Source organism: Helianthus annuus, chromosome 15 (genome assembly GCF_002127325.2).
Source record: "Helianthus annuus cultivar XRQ/B chromosome 15, HanXRQr2.0-SUNRISE, whole genome shotgun sequence".
In the NCBI taxonomy this organism is placed as follows: domain Eukaryota; kingdom Viridiplantae; phylum Streptophyta; class Magnoliopsida; order Asterales; family Asteraceae; genus Helianthus; species Helianthus annuus.
Window position 1 is genome coordinate 117,736,455 of NC_035447.2, and position 17,564 is coordinate 117,754,018.

A 17,564-nucleotide genomic window follows, 5' to 3' on the forward strand; every position below is an offset into this window, starting at 1 on the left:
GCCTATACAATGCGTATCAAGCCCGCCACCAGACATAACCTGCACCTGTCAGCCTGCCATGTTTTTTACTTTATTTCAATACGCGTCGTATAGGCCTATACTATGCGTATTGAATTGAAAAAGTGTGCAGATAAACAGGGGATGTGCCATTAGAAAATCCCTTTCGATTTAAAGAAAGACAACGACACAATTGTGCAATACCACATAAAAACATATTTCTGCAAAACAAATATCAAAAGCTTGCTTATTCCTCTTCCAACCATGACCATTTTCTTTCTAACCCACATGTCAATCTGCTACTTGTTCCTTTTCTTGCTCATTAAGTTCATGAGTTCCAAACTTCGACCACCTCTTCCTCCTGGCCCGACACCGTTGCCCTACGTAGGCAGCATAATCAGCATGCTTCGAAACAAGCCCACGTTTCGATGGATTCATAGGATGATGAACGAAATGAACACCAAGATCCTATGTGTTCGCCTCGGAAATGTCCATGTCATAGCCGTTAGTGATCCAGATATCGCACTTGAGTTTTTGAAAGACAAAGATTGGATCTTCTCGTCAAGGCCTGATTCCATGTCGGGCTATCTGACTAGTGGTGGTTACTTGGACACGGTTCTTGCTCCAATGGGTGATCATTGGAAAAAGATGAGAAGTATCCTATCCATGGATATTCTTTCCGGGACTAGGCATAAATGGCTTCAGAAAAAGCGAAACGAAGAAGATGATAACATACTCAGGTATGTTTTTTACGTGCATACTTACAGGTGTCAATCGTGTCAGGTTGACGGGTTGAATTCTTCAATCCTAACCCGACCCATATACTTGTTCTTGCCATGTCATGTCATGTCGGACTCACTTAAAGTTGTATCGCGTTCAAGTGATAGACTAATTATGCCCACTCAAAACCTCTTTCTCATATTTTGGGTCATGTAAAAAATTTCTGACTCGGGTTAGGCTAAATCACAAAATAAAATTTAAATAAAAATAGGTTGCTTAATTTAACGGTAGGTTCTACAGCAATTACAACACCAAGCCATCAACTAAATCGTATGGACTAGGTTGTGTTGAAGCAAAACATATATGGATCCAATAACTGATCCAAAATACTTGAAAAATGAACAACCCAATCTGAATAATTCATTCTTAATATGGATCAATTATCAGATTACCGTATGACTGATTCATTTGTAAAACGAATTAATAACTGATTTCTAAAAAAAAAAATACATTTTGAAAACAATCTTAACTTTTATGACGATTTTAATATTAAATGTCACATTATAATTTTTTTGGGAGTTAATATTCAGGTATTCCTTCTATCTCTCTCTATACATAAATAAATATACGTATAGAGAGATAGAATGAAAAAATGTGTGAAAAATAAGATATACGGGTGTGGAAATAGTGTGGGTCTTTTTTTATTATTGGTTTATACCTGTTATTATTTTTTAAACTACAAAAAAATCATTTAGTTCTACCTCATGATTACGCGATCAACAGTGTCTAGGGGTGAGCATCTATATCTGGACTATCTACTGGTCTGTCTATTGATATTCGGTTTCTTATATTTGAAAGTTTAACTGAAAACCAACCCTAATAGCAGTCGGTTTTCAGGTATTCGGGTAATGGGTTTGTTTGGGTAAGGGTTCTTTTTATTTGCTTAACTCTACTGACCCTATGCATATTTGCTTAATTTTGTTGGCATGTTTACAAATAGATAAATTCAGACTTGCCTACAGTGGGCAAACCATCCAAAACCATTTTAATTAAGTTGCCGAATTTGGGCTAAAGTTTTTACTTTACATATAGAAAAAACACATAGAAGTCGGTATAACTTTTTAGGTACATTAACAATCGATGCAAGATCAACCATGGGGTCACTGAAGGCTTTGTGAATGTGAGGATTCTGGCGCAACAATACACAACCAACATGGTAAGGAAGCTCGTGTGGGGGAGAAGGTATTTTGGTAAAGGGAGCGAAGATGGTGGACCTGGGAAGGAAGAGATTGAGCATGCCGAATCACTTTGGACAATTCTTGTCTATCTTAACGCGTTTTGTGTGACGGATTACTTCCCGTGGTTGAGATGGATAACTGATTTTGATGGGCACGAGAAGATCATAAGGAATGCTATTCGTATGGCAAGAAAGTATCAAGATCCTTTGATTGACGAGAGGATTCAACAATGGCAAGACGGTGTTAGGACCCGACAAGAAGACTTGCTCGACGTTTTCATCACCCTTAAAAACACTCCACTAACCACAGATGAAATAAAAGCCCAGATCCTTGTAAGATAAAGATTTATAAACAATTTGCATATTTTGGCTTGAAATATATCAATCTTTGTTTTATGTAATCTTGATTAATATTGGTGTAATGCAGGATCTGATGCTAGCAGGTTTTGATAATGTTTCAAATAATATCGAATGGGCAATGGCGGAGATGATGAACAATCCGAGGATATTCGATAAAGCTGTCCATGAGCTCGATTTTGTGGTAGGAAAGGATAGATTAGTTCAAGAATCCGATCTACCTAGGCTCAAATATATCAAATCCTGTGTGAAGGAGGCTTTCAGGTTGCATCCTGTCGCGGCTTTCAACGTCCCACATGTAACAACCGCTAACTCTACAATTGCTGGGTACTTCATACCCAAGGGTAGTCACATATTAGTGAGCCGTCTCGGGCTAGGGAGGAACCCTGATGTCTGGGAGGACACACTGACTTTCAATCCAGACCGTCACATGAACGGTCATAAAGAAGTGGTGTTAGCTGACTACAACCTTCACACGTTTGCATTTAGCACCGGTCGGCGTGGGTGCCCGGCAGTGTTGTTGGGCTCGACTATGTCCACAATGCTTCTAGCTCGGCTTGTACAAGGATTCACTTGGGAGTTGCCACTTAACGAGCCACATGTTGATCTCAAGGAGAACCTGCATGATCTAGCAAAGGCTAAGCCTTTGTTAGCCATAGCGAAGCCTCGTCTGCCTCACCATCTTTATCCCACAAACTGAAAAAGTTGTCGGTGTGTTTATAGTATGTGATGTCTGAAAATAAAAAAGTTGTTGGTGTGTTTATAGTATGTGATTTCTCAAAATAACATGTGGAGCATGTATGACATGGGTCACAGTTATAATAAAAATTATATAAATAAAATATTAAAGATACTCTCTCTCTTTATATATTTAAGAAATTGTAGTACTTGTATCATGTACAAATCCAAATAAAATACATATGAAATATAATATATTTAGATAAATCGATTCAAACCGAGAGCTTGAGTAGCGTCTTTTTGTACGATTCCGCTTCATCTTTAACGAGAACTTGAACTGTGTCTCCTTGTGCGATCCTTCTTGGCTGCAATAATTAACAAACTGATGTTGACAGTTGTGGCCGAGTCACGTGTTCAATACATTTCCCTTAAAACAAATTCCACGCCTCTACTAAAGATGATGTGTCAGTTTCCCAGAGTACAACAGCCGAAGCAGTCTAACTGCCGAAAATGGGCACGCGCCCGAGGTTACACCACTTTAAATTGTAGTGCTAAAACTTGTGGAGACAGACAAAGATGGGAAAGTGGTGGAACGTGTAGAGAGTACTCTTTTTTCAGTGAAACATGGTGGATACCCTATTTTCTAATGAAACTTGATTCATCATCATTTTTTGAATATTGTCTATTAGTATTGGGGTAGCGTTCTAGAGTGAACACTAGGTTGGGAGTGAATTGTGTGAGCTAATCTGGGCCATTGGATTACATCATCTAAAGATTTTTAAACAATGGCAAGATTGTAATTATAATGTTGTAACCTCCCTTTAAATTAATTGACATAAGAGTATTTGCGGCTTTTGTAAATTGCATTTATTAAACAACATAATCAAAATGCCTAAAATCTTGCTAGTTTCCGTATATACAAGATACACAGCTGTTAGTGTATACACATGTGTACAGTCTCGCTACTATTAGTTCATACAAGATATACAGATTTTAGTTTATACACATGTGTACAGTCTCGCTAACTATCAGTTTATACAAGATACACAACTGTTAGTTTATACACATGTGTACTGTCTCGCTAACTATTAGGTTATATAAGATACACAGCTGTTAGTTTATACACATGTGTACAGTCTTTTATACATCTGTGTATTATATTCAAAAGTGGTTACATATGTGTATATTAAAAACCTATAGTATATTGTGCATGCACACGAGTAGATTCATATAAAAACTATGAAATTAATGAAAACGAAACATATCACATGTATGCAAAAATAAATAACTTCATCACATATTCAAAAAAAGAGTTAATGCCCAAAAATAATTACAATTTCAATCTCAGAGCAAAAAGTTAAAAACAATATCTTATGATATATATATATATATATATATATATATATATATATATATATATATATATAATAAAAGAAAAACAATATTAAAGCTAAATTAAAACAAAGTCTATGGATAAAGAAATGATAAAGAAATAATTAGAAATGAGAGATAGAGAGAGAGAGAGAGGGTTAAGAGAGGAGAAAATTAAAAGATTTTAATTAAACATACTTGGTTAATGTCAATCTTACCCTTTTAATCTAAAAAAAGATCAAGGGTCAAGATTAGTTCACACAGTTCACTCTCTCAAGAAGTTGTTCACTCTTAAACCTAATCCTTATCTATTGGGTTTTAAAAAATTCAATAGGAATTCCAAGACTCATTATGAATACCAAAGATAACGATCTTTAATAAGATCAAATTAGTATAGTATATATGTAATCATTATTACTTTCAACTTTCATAGGATTTAATAGAAAACACCAAAGGTCACTAGGATACAAAATCCTATTAGATACCCTCAAGTTTCACATTTTTCATTACAACCACTTGATTTCTTATTCATCTTTACATTAGTGAAAAACACATTGTCACTAAATTTTCCAACAGAGCATATACGCCCAATATTTATATATATATAGAGGTCAGTTAACGTACAATAGGGCTTATCGTACGATACGTACGCGATCATCCCAGCCATACGATTTGGTGCGAATTCAATCTTCCACATGCAATTTTGTCCATCTACACACCCCATGCCATTTTTCACATTACCCCATACTAGCCATTTTTTCACATGCGATATTCAATCTTCCACGTGCGATTTTGTCCATCTACACACCCCATGCCATTTTTCACATTACCCCATGCTAGCCATTTTTTCACATGCGATATTCAATCTTCCACATGCGATTTTGTCCATCTACACACCCCATGCCATTTTTTGCATTACCCCATGCTAGCCATTTTTTCACATGCGATTTCATTTGCATGGGATTTCAAAACATGCGATTTCATTGCATTTTCAAGCCATGCGATTTCATTTTCCTTTTTATAACATGCGAAGATTGAATTCGCACCAGATCATATAGCTGGAATGATCGCGTACGTATCGTACGATAAGCCCTATTGTACGTTACACTTTATATATATATATATATACGTATATATATATATACGTATATATATATACGTATATATATATATACGTATATATATATATACGTATATATATAGGAAGTATATATAGAAAACTTATTTGTAGTGAGAAAACTTGGTAAACCTTATGATAACCATTGATCAACATGATCTAATGGTTAAGATAAAAGGTTCCAAATTTGATTTAAAGTATTATTTTCTTTGTGTTGTTAAGTGGCTGGAGGGGTATTTGTGTCAAAAGAACATGCCACAAAGTACATAAATAATATTAAATATATCTCATTCTCTCTCTTCTTATATAATTACCATCATCATCAATATCTCATTCTCTCTTCTTCTTTCAGAATTCAAAATATCAAGAATTTCCATCATGTTCATCAAGAAAGAGAACAAAAAATCTCTAACGTGTTCATGTGTGAGAAAGATTTGTTGTTTTAGAGAGAGAAAGTTGCTGGTTAAGAAAGAGAAACAGGAATCTCCATCGTGTCCATCTGGTTTTTAGAGAAATTCTCCATCATGTTCATTGTGTTCATCTGGTAGAAAGAGAAATTCTGATCGGTGAGTGAATGGGGATGAAGGTTCTTAGAGAGAGAAACAACAATCTTCATCGCGTTCATCTCGAACATCAAGAACACACGCACAAGTGTGTGAGAGAGAAGCAGGGTTGGACCAAATTTAGCATGATTTTAAAGAAAGAAACAACAATCTTCATCATGTTCATCTCGAACACTAAGAACACATGCACAAGTGTGTGTGAGAGAAGTAGGTTTGAACCTAATTTACCATGATTTTAGAGAGAGAAACAACAATATGTTGAGTTTTTTATTTTGAAAAATCATTTAACACTTGATTTTTTTGTTAAGGCTGTTGTTAATATGTTTTTGTGTGCTCAAAGTTGTCTATTAATGGGTAAATGTTTATTTAGTTTACAAGTTTTTGTTTTTATATTAAAATCATTTTTATTTTTTGATATTATCAGTTGTTATTAGCTTACATATCTATATCTTTTAAAACGTTGAAATGTTATTTTAGATGGGTTGTTAGTCGTCTTGTGTGATTTAGTAGTTGATGATCTCGGTTATTTTATAAATAAAAAGTTGTTCTTTTTGCTGGCATAACTAGCTACATATGTTGTAACAATGTTACACGTGTTACTTATGTCAAAACCAGCCCTTTCTTGGACACAAAAGGGGCTACATATATGTAACACATGTTTGTAACATGTGTTACACTGGAGGGTAACACATCTCAAACAATTATTGTGGGGAGCACAATGACGTGATGTCGTGGGTCACGCAAATTTAATCCCTAAACAACTGTAGTTAGCGGTAGTAGGGTATCGAACTCAGGGAGTATGTGGAAAATGTGTTGATTGTGTAGCTTTGTATTTATACTAAAATTAAACTAAATTGCAGAAATTTAAAATTCAAGATTGTGGATTGTTGTTTTGGAAAACTAATTTAAGAACTAATTCAAATCAAAGTAGGTTGTAAACAATTAGGAGAGAACAGTGATCACCCTAGGTTTCAGTTTCTTCGAACAGTTGTGTGCAATTTCACTAGAAAGAGTTACATAGACATAACTCGTGTATGTATGATTGAAGTGATAAAAGGGAACAAAGTACTCGGATTAGATAATGCGAGGTTGTTTCCCGATGACCTATTAACCAATAACCAACCCTAACCCTTCCCGTGATATCTCGATTGCCAACGGCACCAAGAACGTACGATCGAGACCAGAAATTGTAATATAGATTAACACGCTACAATCAATCAAACATACACCATGACATTCAAGCAACGCAAGATATCATTCTAGAAATGCAGAAATTTAACACACAAAAGTCTTAGAAACATTCACCTAAGATGATCACCGAAGAGTTTAGCCGGACATGGCTCGGTGAATCATCATCAACATTAATCTAGTGTTCATACGAATTAAAAACACAAACCGAATGTTTAGAATTGTTCACAAAGCAAGCAAATACTCCAAATTCGCCTCTCAAGTCTCCAAGAACCGTCAATGATGAGATAATACCAAAAGACACACAAAAAACGAGTATATTGTGGCAGTTACACTTTTCACGTTCAGGCACCACCGTAAATTACGGTGAGTCAAGCCTGGTTTACGGTGCAAGAAACAACAAAAATCATGTCTACCGTAAATTACGGTAGGACCGTAATTTACGGTACTCAGCAGCCTTGTCTCCTTTGTTTCGTCTTGTGTTCTTCTCTCGACCCGTTTCCACCAAAGCATTCATGAGCTGCCTTTTATCCATCTCTTATCTCCTTATTCGCACCTGAAACAATAGCATCGTAGTTATCTAATCCAAGATAATTACACGGCTAAATGGAGGATTATTTCATGTTTTAACATACTTAAGGGTTGTCCAAAGGACCACCCGTCACATCCCCACACTTAACCGTTGCTTGTCCCAAGCAACTCATCAACATAGTTTCGAAACAAGTGATCAAATCAGCCAAACAAATCATGCAATTTCTTTACCAACCCCTTTTTTAATGCCCCAAGCAATACACCCCTCACAATTTCTCTCCTCTCGGCTACAAGTGGAAACTAGCAAAGATAAGCTAGACACACACAAGGCAAACGGGTGGTTGCGCAATCATAAGCTTGTACCTGAATCAACTATCCTCCTATAACGGGTCAAACATGAATGCAAATCAAAAGGGGCTTAAAGGTTGTAATGTGGCTAGGTGTATGGGTAGGAAATGGAATATATATGAGTAGCGAAAATTCGACCCGGTCTTTTTATTACAACTACCAAAAACAACTAACAATGCATACTACTATATACAAGACAATGAAACCTTCCTTTTTTTTTTTTTTTTTCATTTTTTTTTTCTTTTCATTTTTTTTTCAAGCACACAATACGATAATACACTAACCATGACTATTTCAAACTCATAAACTACTAATTATATCACTAATGCTATAAGACCGGGTCAAATTTGGGTACATTTTCAAGTAAGTGGCTAGGGGAAACAAATGATAGGCTTTAGGCACAAAATTGGGCAACTAAATGACCAAACCCCCGCCCCTCTCACTACCATGCTCATATATATAACTTATGAGGTCCAACCCCCCAAATCCCACACTCACTCACACAACCGACGAGGCTACCTAATGCCCTTATCCTTTCTACATTCATGTCTAACAAAGATTCAAATTGCATTCAAGCACAAGTTCTAACACACCCCCACCCGTAGCCACTCTCATCAAAGATTATTTATATACACGTGTGGCTACAACTCTTACCAAGAATGAAAAGGGTAATAAGGGTTGCCGGTGTATTGACTTGGGGATAAATTGGGGCGACAAGATTTCACATTGTTTTGCTCGGCTTAAAATTTTTTCAAAAATCTTCAAAAAATTCCCCCCATCCCCACACTTGGGATACATTGTCCCCAATGTATGGCTTGGGAGGTTTTGATCAATACTTCAATCAACATCCACAAGAAGCTTCTCATCTCAAACCCCAAATTTCTTTTTTTTGTATTTTTTTTCATTTTATATTTTTTTTTTTATGTTTTTCATTTTAAACACAACACCACCAACCAACCAAACCCAACAATCAATCATATGATCAATCACCACCCATCCTCCCACCATAATCAACATAAACCAACAAATATATACAAACTATACAAGAGAGAGAATACCACCTGATCAATAATAACGCGGTCCTGGGGGCCCAAAAATAGACGACATCATATCGCTCCATTCTCCAAACCCGAACGAGCCGCTACTGCTTCCCTCTTGTTGTTGTGGTCCCTCTTGCCGTCTTGGATCAAGCCACTGAGAATGGTGGAGTTGTGGAGTCGGATACGAAACGCTGCCATCATACGGTGGCAATGAGGCATAATCCACATGTTGTGGATCCTCAACCACCGGCCTTCCGGCATGCCAATCCGCATGCATCCGCCTCATCTGATCATCGTGATATCGGTTATTCATTTCCACCTCCTGCGAATATGCGTGGGTCCGGTGCCATAATTCATTGCGGTCGAAGCTATGTTTAAGCGCCCGCTCAATACTAGCGCTATTCCGCGTGCCTTGATCAAATAACGACCTCTCCGAACCCGACCAAGTATCAAAGATGGCCGCCGGCGGGCGTTGGCTCTCGATCACCTCCTGCATTGAACCACTATAAGCCCACCCCGGCTCATATGGTTGCTGCGCATAGTCGTAAAATGTGCCACCATGACCACCATGAAAAACCCCAAAACCAACATTTGCACCACCCGTTGGCTCGTCTGCGTAATCATCATCCCCACTCGGAATTAACTCTTCATCGCTTTCAGGTTCATCCGGTTCTCCCGGTAACAACTCCCTTGCACCTAATTTCAACGCCCTCCACCGTTGACCCTCCGATTTCAGCTTGTGATAACGTTCAGACGAAGTGTATGTCCAAACGTTTCCCAACCTATCCAAAGTAAAAGGCAAGTGCCTTTTCGTTAAACCGCGGTCTTCAGATGTGAGTGCCTTCTGCTGTTTCATTAAGCCCGTTATGATGCGGCAGTACGGGACAATGTCTCTCCCGTATTTGTTCCGGCATATCCACAAATGGTGCATGATCAGGTAGCGAATTGGAAAGCGTGGGGAGCCATGCATCAATGAATACAGAACAGGTATCTCTGGAAACCTCACCTGCTCTTTATCCCCTCTCCTTGGGATGACATTAAGTAAACAGATCGTATGCAAGAGCTTGGCTTCTATCTTCAGATTTTTTCGGTACAACACGCCACCATACCTACCGGGCAAAAACAAATCCGCCAACATACTGTTCCATGTCACGTGCTTCTCGGGTTTGAGCAATAAATCATCAAGCGTGGGAATCATGTACTCCCTAGTTGGAAGGCTATCATATTTTCCCAACTTCTTCAACGTATCGAATGACATTTCAACTGGTACCCCATGTACCGTCCCAACCAACTTCATTTGTGATGGCCTGTGGAAGTTGTGACATTTAAGCGTTGCCATCCACTCCTGAATCTCAGTCAAAAACAAATTGCTCTTATCCTTATCCCAACACTTGAGTGCTCCTTCCCAACCCAAAGCACGGAACTTGTCATACACTCCGAACTGGCCCAACTGAGGCTCATCAACATCTCTTTCACAGATGAATGCGGCCGCTTTATTCTTTAACTTGTTCATGCAGTCGTTATACAGAGTTGGCTGCCAAATTTCGGGTTGGTCATACAACGACCCCGAATTCCACACCGGTTTATCTCTTGGGTCTAACTGCATCTCTTCTTCTTCCTCGCTTTCGCTTTCACTAACCCTACCCAGATATTGCCTCTTCTTCGATGGCTGCTCCTTCTCCTTGCCCTTGCCTCTTGATGAGGATGAACTTGACCCCGACTTTTCCTTTGTCTTTGCCATTTCCTACACACATGAAGAAACAACAAAACAACACAAAAATTAACATTCTCTTCACAAATCATCCCCACACTTGCTTGTTGCCATGGTTGTAGATGTTAGTGAACCCAAAATGTATCAAGGATTTTTCAAAAATTGGGCATGGTGTCTCTACAATGTAGAACATCCCAAAAGTTCACTACTTTAACCATAATTCCTACATCTACAACCATCAACCATGTTCAATAACAATTCCATACTCATATTCTAGCAACAAGCAAATGGGCAAGAACATATAACCTAAATTACCTTGTTTTTCACAATGCATCTCCATAATATAATAAAATAAGTGTTCATACCTTGTTTCAAGATGAAAGGATGCTTGTGAAACTAAAAATCCCAAAACCCCCAAATTATCTCAACCTAGGGTTTCAAACTTCGACCCCAAAACCGCGTTTTCTCTGAAATTCCTCCTCACAATCACAAAGCTTGTGAAAAATTAGCCGATTTAGACCAAAACCTCACTTGATTTGGACAAAGATTGAGGATTTTATGAAGAAAAGAAGGTGGAAGAAGAAGAAGAATGAAGGTTCTTGGAGAAGAAGAGGTTGGTGAAAAAGTGGAGAGAAAATGAATGGATGGGGTTTAATGCACGTGAAAGGCTGTTTATTTTAGCTTTTATTGTTTTTTTTTTTTTTTTTTTATATACATACGGAATCCTAGCGACCGACAACATTTTTCACCGTACCGTAATTTACGGTCTCACCGTAAATTACGGTGAGACCTGGATGTCAAATATTCACCGTAATTCAGGCTGTTTCCACCGTAAACCCCAACCATTTTTTTCACCACCGTAAATTACGGCATTACCGTAATTTACGGTAAACACTGGGCTTCAATTTTCACCGTAAAATAGGAGGTTTACACCATAAAACTCCAAAATTTTTTAACCACCACCGTAAATTACGGCTCCACCGTAATTTACGGTGGACACTGGGCATCTCCATTTTGGCAAAACTTTGAAGTTTATATGACCAATTATTTAAATTTTTAAAATTTTTCGATTTTTTTATGTTTTTTAATTATTTCAAAAACTTGGAAAAATCACCCTACCCCCTCAAAAATCCCGTGTTGTCCTCAACACGATGTAAGAGCAATTCGCGACCCGAACTTCCCCACACTTGTTTCGAACACGGACTTCGAGGAACTATGGCAATTATGCAACTATACAAACAAAACAAAACAAAACTACTATGTACACTATCACCAAACCTGGGCCTCTTACGATTGTTCCTCCTCAACCGGGCGTAGGATGTAGCCCGCTTTGTCAAGCTCCAAGTTGTTGATGTCATTGCCATCCAAATACGGCTTTAACCTGTGACCGTTCACCGTTTGTTGTTTCAATGTTCGCTCGTCTTGAATGTCAGCATCTCCGAACCTTCCCACTCGTCGGACAACATAAGGGCCCATCCACTTGCTCTTTAGTTTCCCCGCGAACATTTTCAACCTTGAATTGTATAACCACACTTTTTGACCCACTTCAAAGTTCTTCTTCTTTATCTTCGCATCATGAACCTTTTTCAATTTGTCTTTGTATGCGGATGCACACTCATACGCTTGGTCCCTTATCTCTTCAATTTCATTCAGTTGAAGCTTCCTCGCCCGACCCGCTTCATCATAGTCCGCATTCACTGTTTTAATTGCCCAATATGCCCTATGTGCCAACTCCATAGGCAAATGACATCCTTTCCCGTAAACCATTCGATACGGAGTGGTATCAAGTGGGGTTTTGAAAGCCGTGCGATATGCCCACAATGCATCATCAAGCTTGCTTGACCAATCTTTCCTATCCGTTCTAACCGTTTTCATTAGAATTTCTTTGATTTGCCGGTTAGATACCTCCACTTGACCACTTGTTTGTGGGTGGTACGGTGTAGCCACACGGTGATTCACACTATATCTCTTCAACAACTTTCCAAAATTGAAAATTTTAAAATGTGAACCACCATCACTTATTATCACCCGAGGTACACCGAAACGAGAAAAAATGTTGGATTGCACAAACTTACATACAACGGAATGATCGTTGGTCCTTGTGGCAATAGCTTCAATCCATTTCGACACATAATCAACCGCAACCAATATGTATAAAAACCCATTTGAGTTTGGGAAAGGACCCATGAAGTCTATTCCCCAAACATCAAATACCTCCACTACCAAAATTGGTTGCAACGGCATTTCATCACGTTTCGAAATGCTTCCCATTCTTTGACAATTGATGCAATTTCGGGCATACTCACGAGCATCCTTGAAAATCGTGGGCCAATAAAACCCACTCGATAACACCCGATAGCCTGTCTTATTCCCACTAAAATGGCCCCCACATGCGGATGAATGAGCATGGGTCAACATCTCTAAAACTTCAGTTTCGGGAACACATCTTCTTATCACTTGATCAGCCCCGATTTTGAACAAGTCGGGTTCGTCCCATATATATTGCTTCACTTGACTAGAAAACTGTTGTCGTCTCTTCTTAGTCCAATGATTTGGAATCGCACCCTTGGCCAAGTAGTTAACATAATGAGCATACCAAGGGGCGACATAAGTAGAAACGGCCAACAATTGTTCATCGGGGAACCGTTCATTGATTTCACTTGCATCATCTACACCTTCCAACGGGATTCGGGACAAATGATCCGCGACAACATTCTCACATCCCTTTTTGTCTCGGATCTCAAGATCAAACTCTTGTAACAATAAGACCCACCGAATCAACCGCGGCTTTGCATCCTTTTTCTCCATCAAGTACCGAACCGCACTATGATCCGAGTAAACCACTACCTTGCTTCCCCAAATATACGAGCGAAACTTATCCAAAGCATACACCACCGCTAGTAACTCCTTCTCGGTTGTGGTGTAATTAAGTTGCGCTTCGGATAAAGTTTTGCTTGCATAGTAAATAACCACCGGCTTCTTGTCAACCCGTTGACCCAAAACTGCACCAATAGTGGTATCGCTTGCATCACACATTATCTCGAACGGCTTTGACCAATCAGGTGGTTGCAAGATAGGCGCCTTGACCAAATGTTCCTTCAAAACAGTAAACGCTTGCATACATTCATTAGTAAAGTCAAACGGGACATCTTTTAATAACAAATTGCATAAGGGTTTGGTGATAACACTAAAACCCTTAATGAAACGTCGATAAAAACCCGCGTGTCCCAAGAATGACCGTACACCCTTAACATTTTTAGGAGGTGGCAATGATGAAATTACCCGTATCTTTGCCTTATCCACCTCCATCCCCCTTTCCGAAATCACGTGTCCCAACACAATACCCTCTTGCACCATGAAGTGACTTTTCTCCCAACTTAGCACCAAATTTTTCTCAACGCACCTTTTTAAAACCTTTTGCAATTCGTTGAGGCAAGCATCAAAAGTAGTGCCAAAAATGGAAAAATCATCCATGAACACTTCGAGCGACTCTCCAACCATGTCCGAGAAAATACTCATCATACATCGTTGAAAAGTTGCCGGAGCATTACACAACCCAAACGGCATTCGCCTAAAGGCAAAAGTGCCGTATGGGCATGTGAAGGTGGTCTTGTGTTGGTCATCCGGGTGTATGGCAATTTGATTATAACCCGAATACCCATCTAAGAAGCAATAATATTTTTGACCCGACAATTTTTCAATAATTTGGTCAATAAAAGGTAGCGGGAAATGGTCCTTAGAAGTGGCGGCATTCAGTTTTCGGTAGTCAATACACACCCGCCATCCGGTAACCGGTCGGGTGGCAATTTGTTCACCACTTTCGTCCTTGACTACTTGAATGCCGGCCTTCTTAGGCACAACTTGAGTGGGACTCACCCAAGCACTATCCGAAATCGGATAGATGATTCCCGCATCCAACCATTTAATTACCTCCTTTTTTACTACCTCCCTTAGGTTCGGGTTCAACCGCCTTTGAGCTTCTCGTGTCGGTTTGGCATCCTCGGTTGTGATAATTTTGTGCATGACGATAGATGGACTAATTCCTTTAAGATCGGCAATCGTCCATCCAATAGCACCCTTGTTTGCTTTTAACACCTCCATCAAGGCTTGCTCTTGTGCCACTTCCAAATTAGAGGCAATAATGACCGGCAAAGTATCATTATCCCCTAAAAATACATACTTCAAGTGGCCGGGCAAGTCCTTGAGCTCTAACTTTGGTGGTTCCTCCAACGATGGTTTTGTACCCGAATCGATTTCCACCGGTAGACCCTCGAATTGATGGGTCCATGGTGGTCTACCTTCTTTCATCGCCATAACATCTTGTGCCTCCTCTTCAACCCGTAGTGCATAAGCATGTACCTGTTCAGAAAAGTCACACAGGCAAATATCCAAACCATCCTCCTCATACTCATGCGGGTTGCATCCATCTACTATGTCTGCCATAAAACACTCATCAACACCGTTAGCATTAGAATTGTTAGTAAAAACATTCAAACGCATTTTTCGATTTCCGAATGCCATATCAACCGTACCAAATCTACAATCGATAATAGCATGTGCGGTGCTTAAAAATGGCCGACCCAAAATTATGTTCTGTTGTTGTTTAGGGTCCGCCGATGAGTAGTCCAAAACCAAAAAGTCCACCGGGTAGTAAAACTCATCAATTTTAACAATAACATTTTGAACCATACCCCGGGGCAACTTATGAGACAAATCGGCCAAAACAACCGTCGTCTCCACCCTTGCTAATGGACCAAAGTCATATTGGTCGTATAATCCCCCCGGTAAAATGCTAACTCCGGCTCCAAGATCTAGCAATGCCTTAGCCATTTGAAAATTACCAACTTGTACATTAATCAATGGCGTGCCTGGATCTTGGAGCTTAGGAGGAAGCTCCCCATTCAACACCGCACTCACTTGCCCGGTCAAATCTACCCGCTTAGGCACTTTTTTCTTGTTTTGCCTCTTTTGTGTGCATAATTCTTTTAAGAATTTTGCATAAGCGGGAACTTGTTTTATTGCATCAAGAAGTGGGAGATTTATTTTAACTTGTTTGAAAATATCCCACATTTCCTCTTTTTGAGGACCCCTTGACACAATAACATTTTTCTTTCCCGGGTCAAGTAAAGCCGATGGGAATGGCACTTGACTCAGTTCACCCTTAATCTTTTCACATTCATTCTTTTCACTTTCACCCAACCCCGGTTTTTTAATAGTTATTTCTTTTGGTTTAACCGGTGAAGGTTCATCATCACTTTCCATTCCCGTGATGTCCTCAACCACCCCCTCGACCAATTCGGGTGACAAATTGGCCTTAAACTCTTTCCCACTTCTTAACACACTAACATGGTTAATATTAACATTACCTCGTGACGAACCGTGTGAAGGGTTTACCTTTGTGTCGCTTGGAAGTTGACCCTTACCTTTCTTTAGTTCCGCCACATCGGTTGCTAATTGCCCCATTTGAGTCGTTAGTGACTGGATGCTTTTATCGCGAACCTCATCTTTTTGCATCCGCACTTCATCAAGTTGATTTCGCTTTTGCATTTCCAATTGCATGCTTTTAAGCATCTCCATCACCTCATTTCCACCCGAAAATCCCCTTTGATCTTGACCCGTTTGGTATTGTTTTTGATACCCTTGATTATTTCCGCCCCGGTACCCACCTTGGTTATTATAAGATGGCCGTGAACCAAAATTACCTTGGCTACCTTGAAAATTTGGGTTCGCTTGATTTGATGGGTTCCCATATCTAAAGTTCGGGTGATTCCTCAACCCGGGGTGGTAGGTATTAGAATTCATGTTATTGTAGTTCCTACCACCTCCTCCTTGGCCTTGACCTTGGACCGCATGAACTTCCTCATATTGCCCTTCCAACATTCCTTGGCAATTTTCAGCCGCGTGACCTATTTCATTACACAAAGCACACACATCATAAATTTGATTAGTAGTTTGAACATTACCTTCATCTATGGCATGCACTTGTGGTCGGTTAGTTGTCGGTCGAGCTCTCCTCGAAGCTTGGGCTTTCCTTTTTGATGTAGTTGCCATACTCTCCAAAAACTCCCAATCTTCATTCTCATAATTTGTTCCAAATGTCCCTCCGGTGATAGACATTAAATCCCGTGCATCTTCGGCACTTAACCCCTCATGAAAAGCGTTCATTAACTCCCATAACTCAATCCCATGATGAGGGCAGTTTTTAATCATCATGTTAAAACGCTCAAACGCCTCATGGAACATCTCACCGTGTTGTTGTTGAAAGCTTCTCAACCCCTTCCGCGCATCATTAGTCTTTTGGGCGGTATAGAATTCATCCAAAAAGGTTTGTTGCATCTCCCCCCATGTATATATTGATGCCGAAGGCAAAGTGTAGAACCACTTCTTTGCCTTATCCTCCAAAGAAAACTGAAATAAGACTAACTTGACTTCATCGGCCGAAAAACCTTGACTCCCAAAAGTGTTGCAAATTGAGTCATAGGCCTCTAGATGGAAATACGGCTCCTCCGTTGCTAACCCTTTATACTTCGGTAAACTTTGCAACGAGTTTGTTCTTACTTCAAAAGTTCTCCCTTGGTTGTTGTGAGGGATAACCACCGGTGAGGGGTTTTGAGTAATGATTGGCCTGAAATGTGCCTCTATTCCCCTTGCTTGTTCTCTAAGATGTCTTCGTGGCACACCATACCTACCTCTCGGAATAATCGGC

The 17,564-nt window shown here is 39.4% G+C and overlaps 2 protein-coding genes and 1 non-coding gene across 3 annotated transcripts; 2 read left to right on the forward strand and 1 right to left on the reverse strand.

The window, feature by feature from the left end:
* Nucleotides 1–204: 204 nt before the first annotated feature.
* LOC110941544 (valine N-monooxygenase 1) lies at nucleotides 205–3,164 on the forward strand. Its single transcript, XM_022183181.2, has 3 exons — nucleotides 205–737; nucleotides 1,843–2,287; nucleotides 2,382–3,164. The coding sequence occupies exons 1-3, from the start codon at nucleotides 262–264 to the stop codon at nucleotides 3,009–3,011; spliced, it is 1,551 nt and encodes a 516-aa protein (XP_022038873.1). The 5' UTR covers nucleotides 205–261; the 3' UTR covers nucleotides 3,012–3,164.
* A 5,895-nt stretch (nucleotides 3,165–9,059) lies between these two features.
* LOC110941543 lies at nucleotides 9,060–11,464 on the reverse strand. The gene is made up of 2 exons (XM_022183180.2): nucleotides 11,224–11,464; nucleotides 9,060–10,891 (listed from the first exon to the last, which is right to left on the reverse strand). The coding sequence occupies exon 2, from the start codon at nucleotides 10,886–10,888 to the stop codon at nucleotides 9,173–9,175; it is 1,716 nt and encodes a 571-aa protein (XP_022038872.1). The 5' UTR covers nucleotides 10,889–10,891; nucleotides 11,224–11,464; the 3' UTR covers nucleotides 9,060–9,172.
* Nucleotides 11,465–17,039: 5,575 nt separating this feature from the next.
* On the forward strand, nucleotides 17,040–17,145 carry LOC118487822. The gene has a single exon (XR_004882765.1). It is a non-coding gene; the product is annotated as a small nucleolar RNA R71 (small nucleolar RNA).
* Nucleotides 17,146–17,564: the final 419 nt, after the last annotated feature.

Coding starts and splice junctions, on each gene's coding strand:
- LOC110941544 (XM_022183181.2), top strand. CDS start 262: ATGACCATTTTCTTTCTAACCCACATGTCAATCTGCTACTTGTTCCTT. Junction 738..1,842: donor GAAGATGATAACATACTCAG/GTATGTTTTTTA, acceptor ATAACTTTTTAG/GTACATTAACAATCGATGCA. Junction 2,288..2,381: donor AAATAAAAGCCCAGATCCTT/GTAAGATAAAGA, acceptor GGTGTAATGCAG/GATCTGATGCTAGCAGGTTT.
- LOC110941543 (XM_022183180.2), bottom strand. CDS start 10,888: ATGGCAAAGACAAAGGAAAAGTCGGGGTCAAGTTCATCCTCATCAAGA.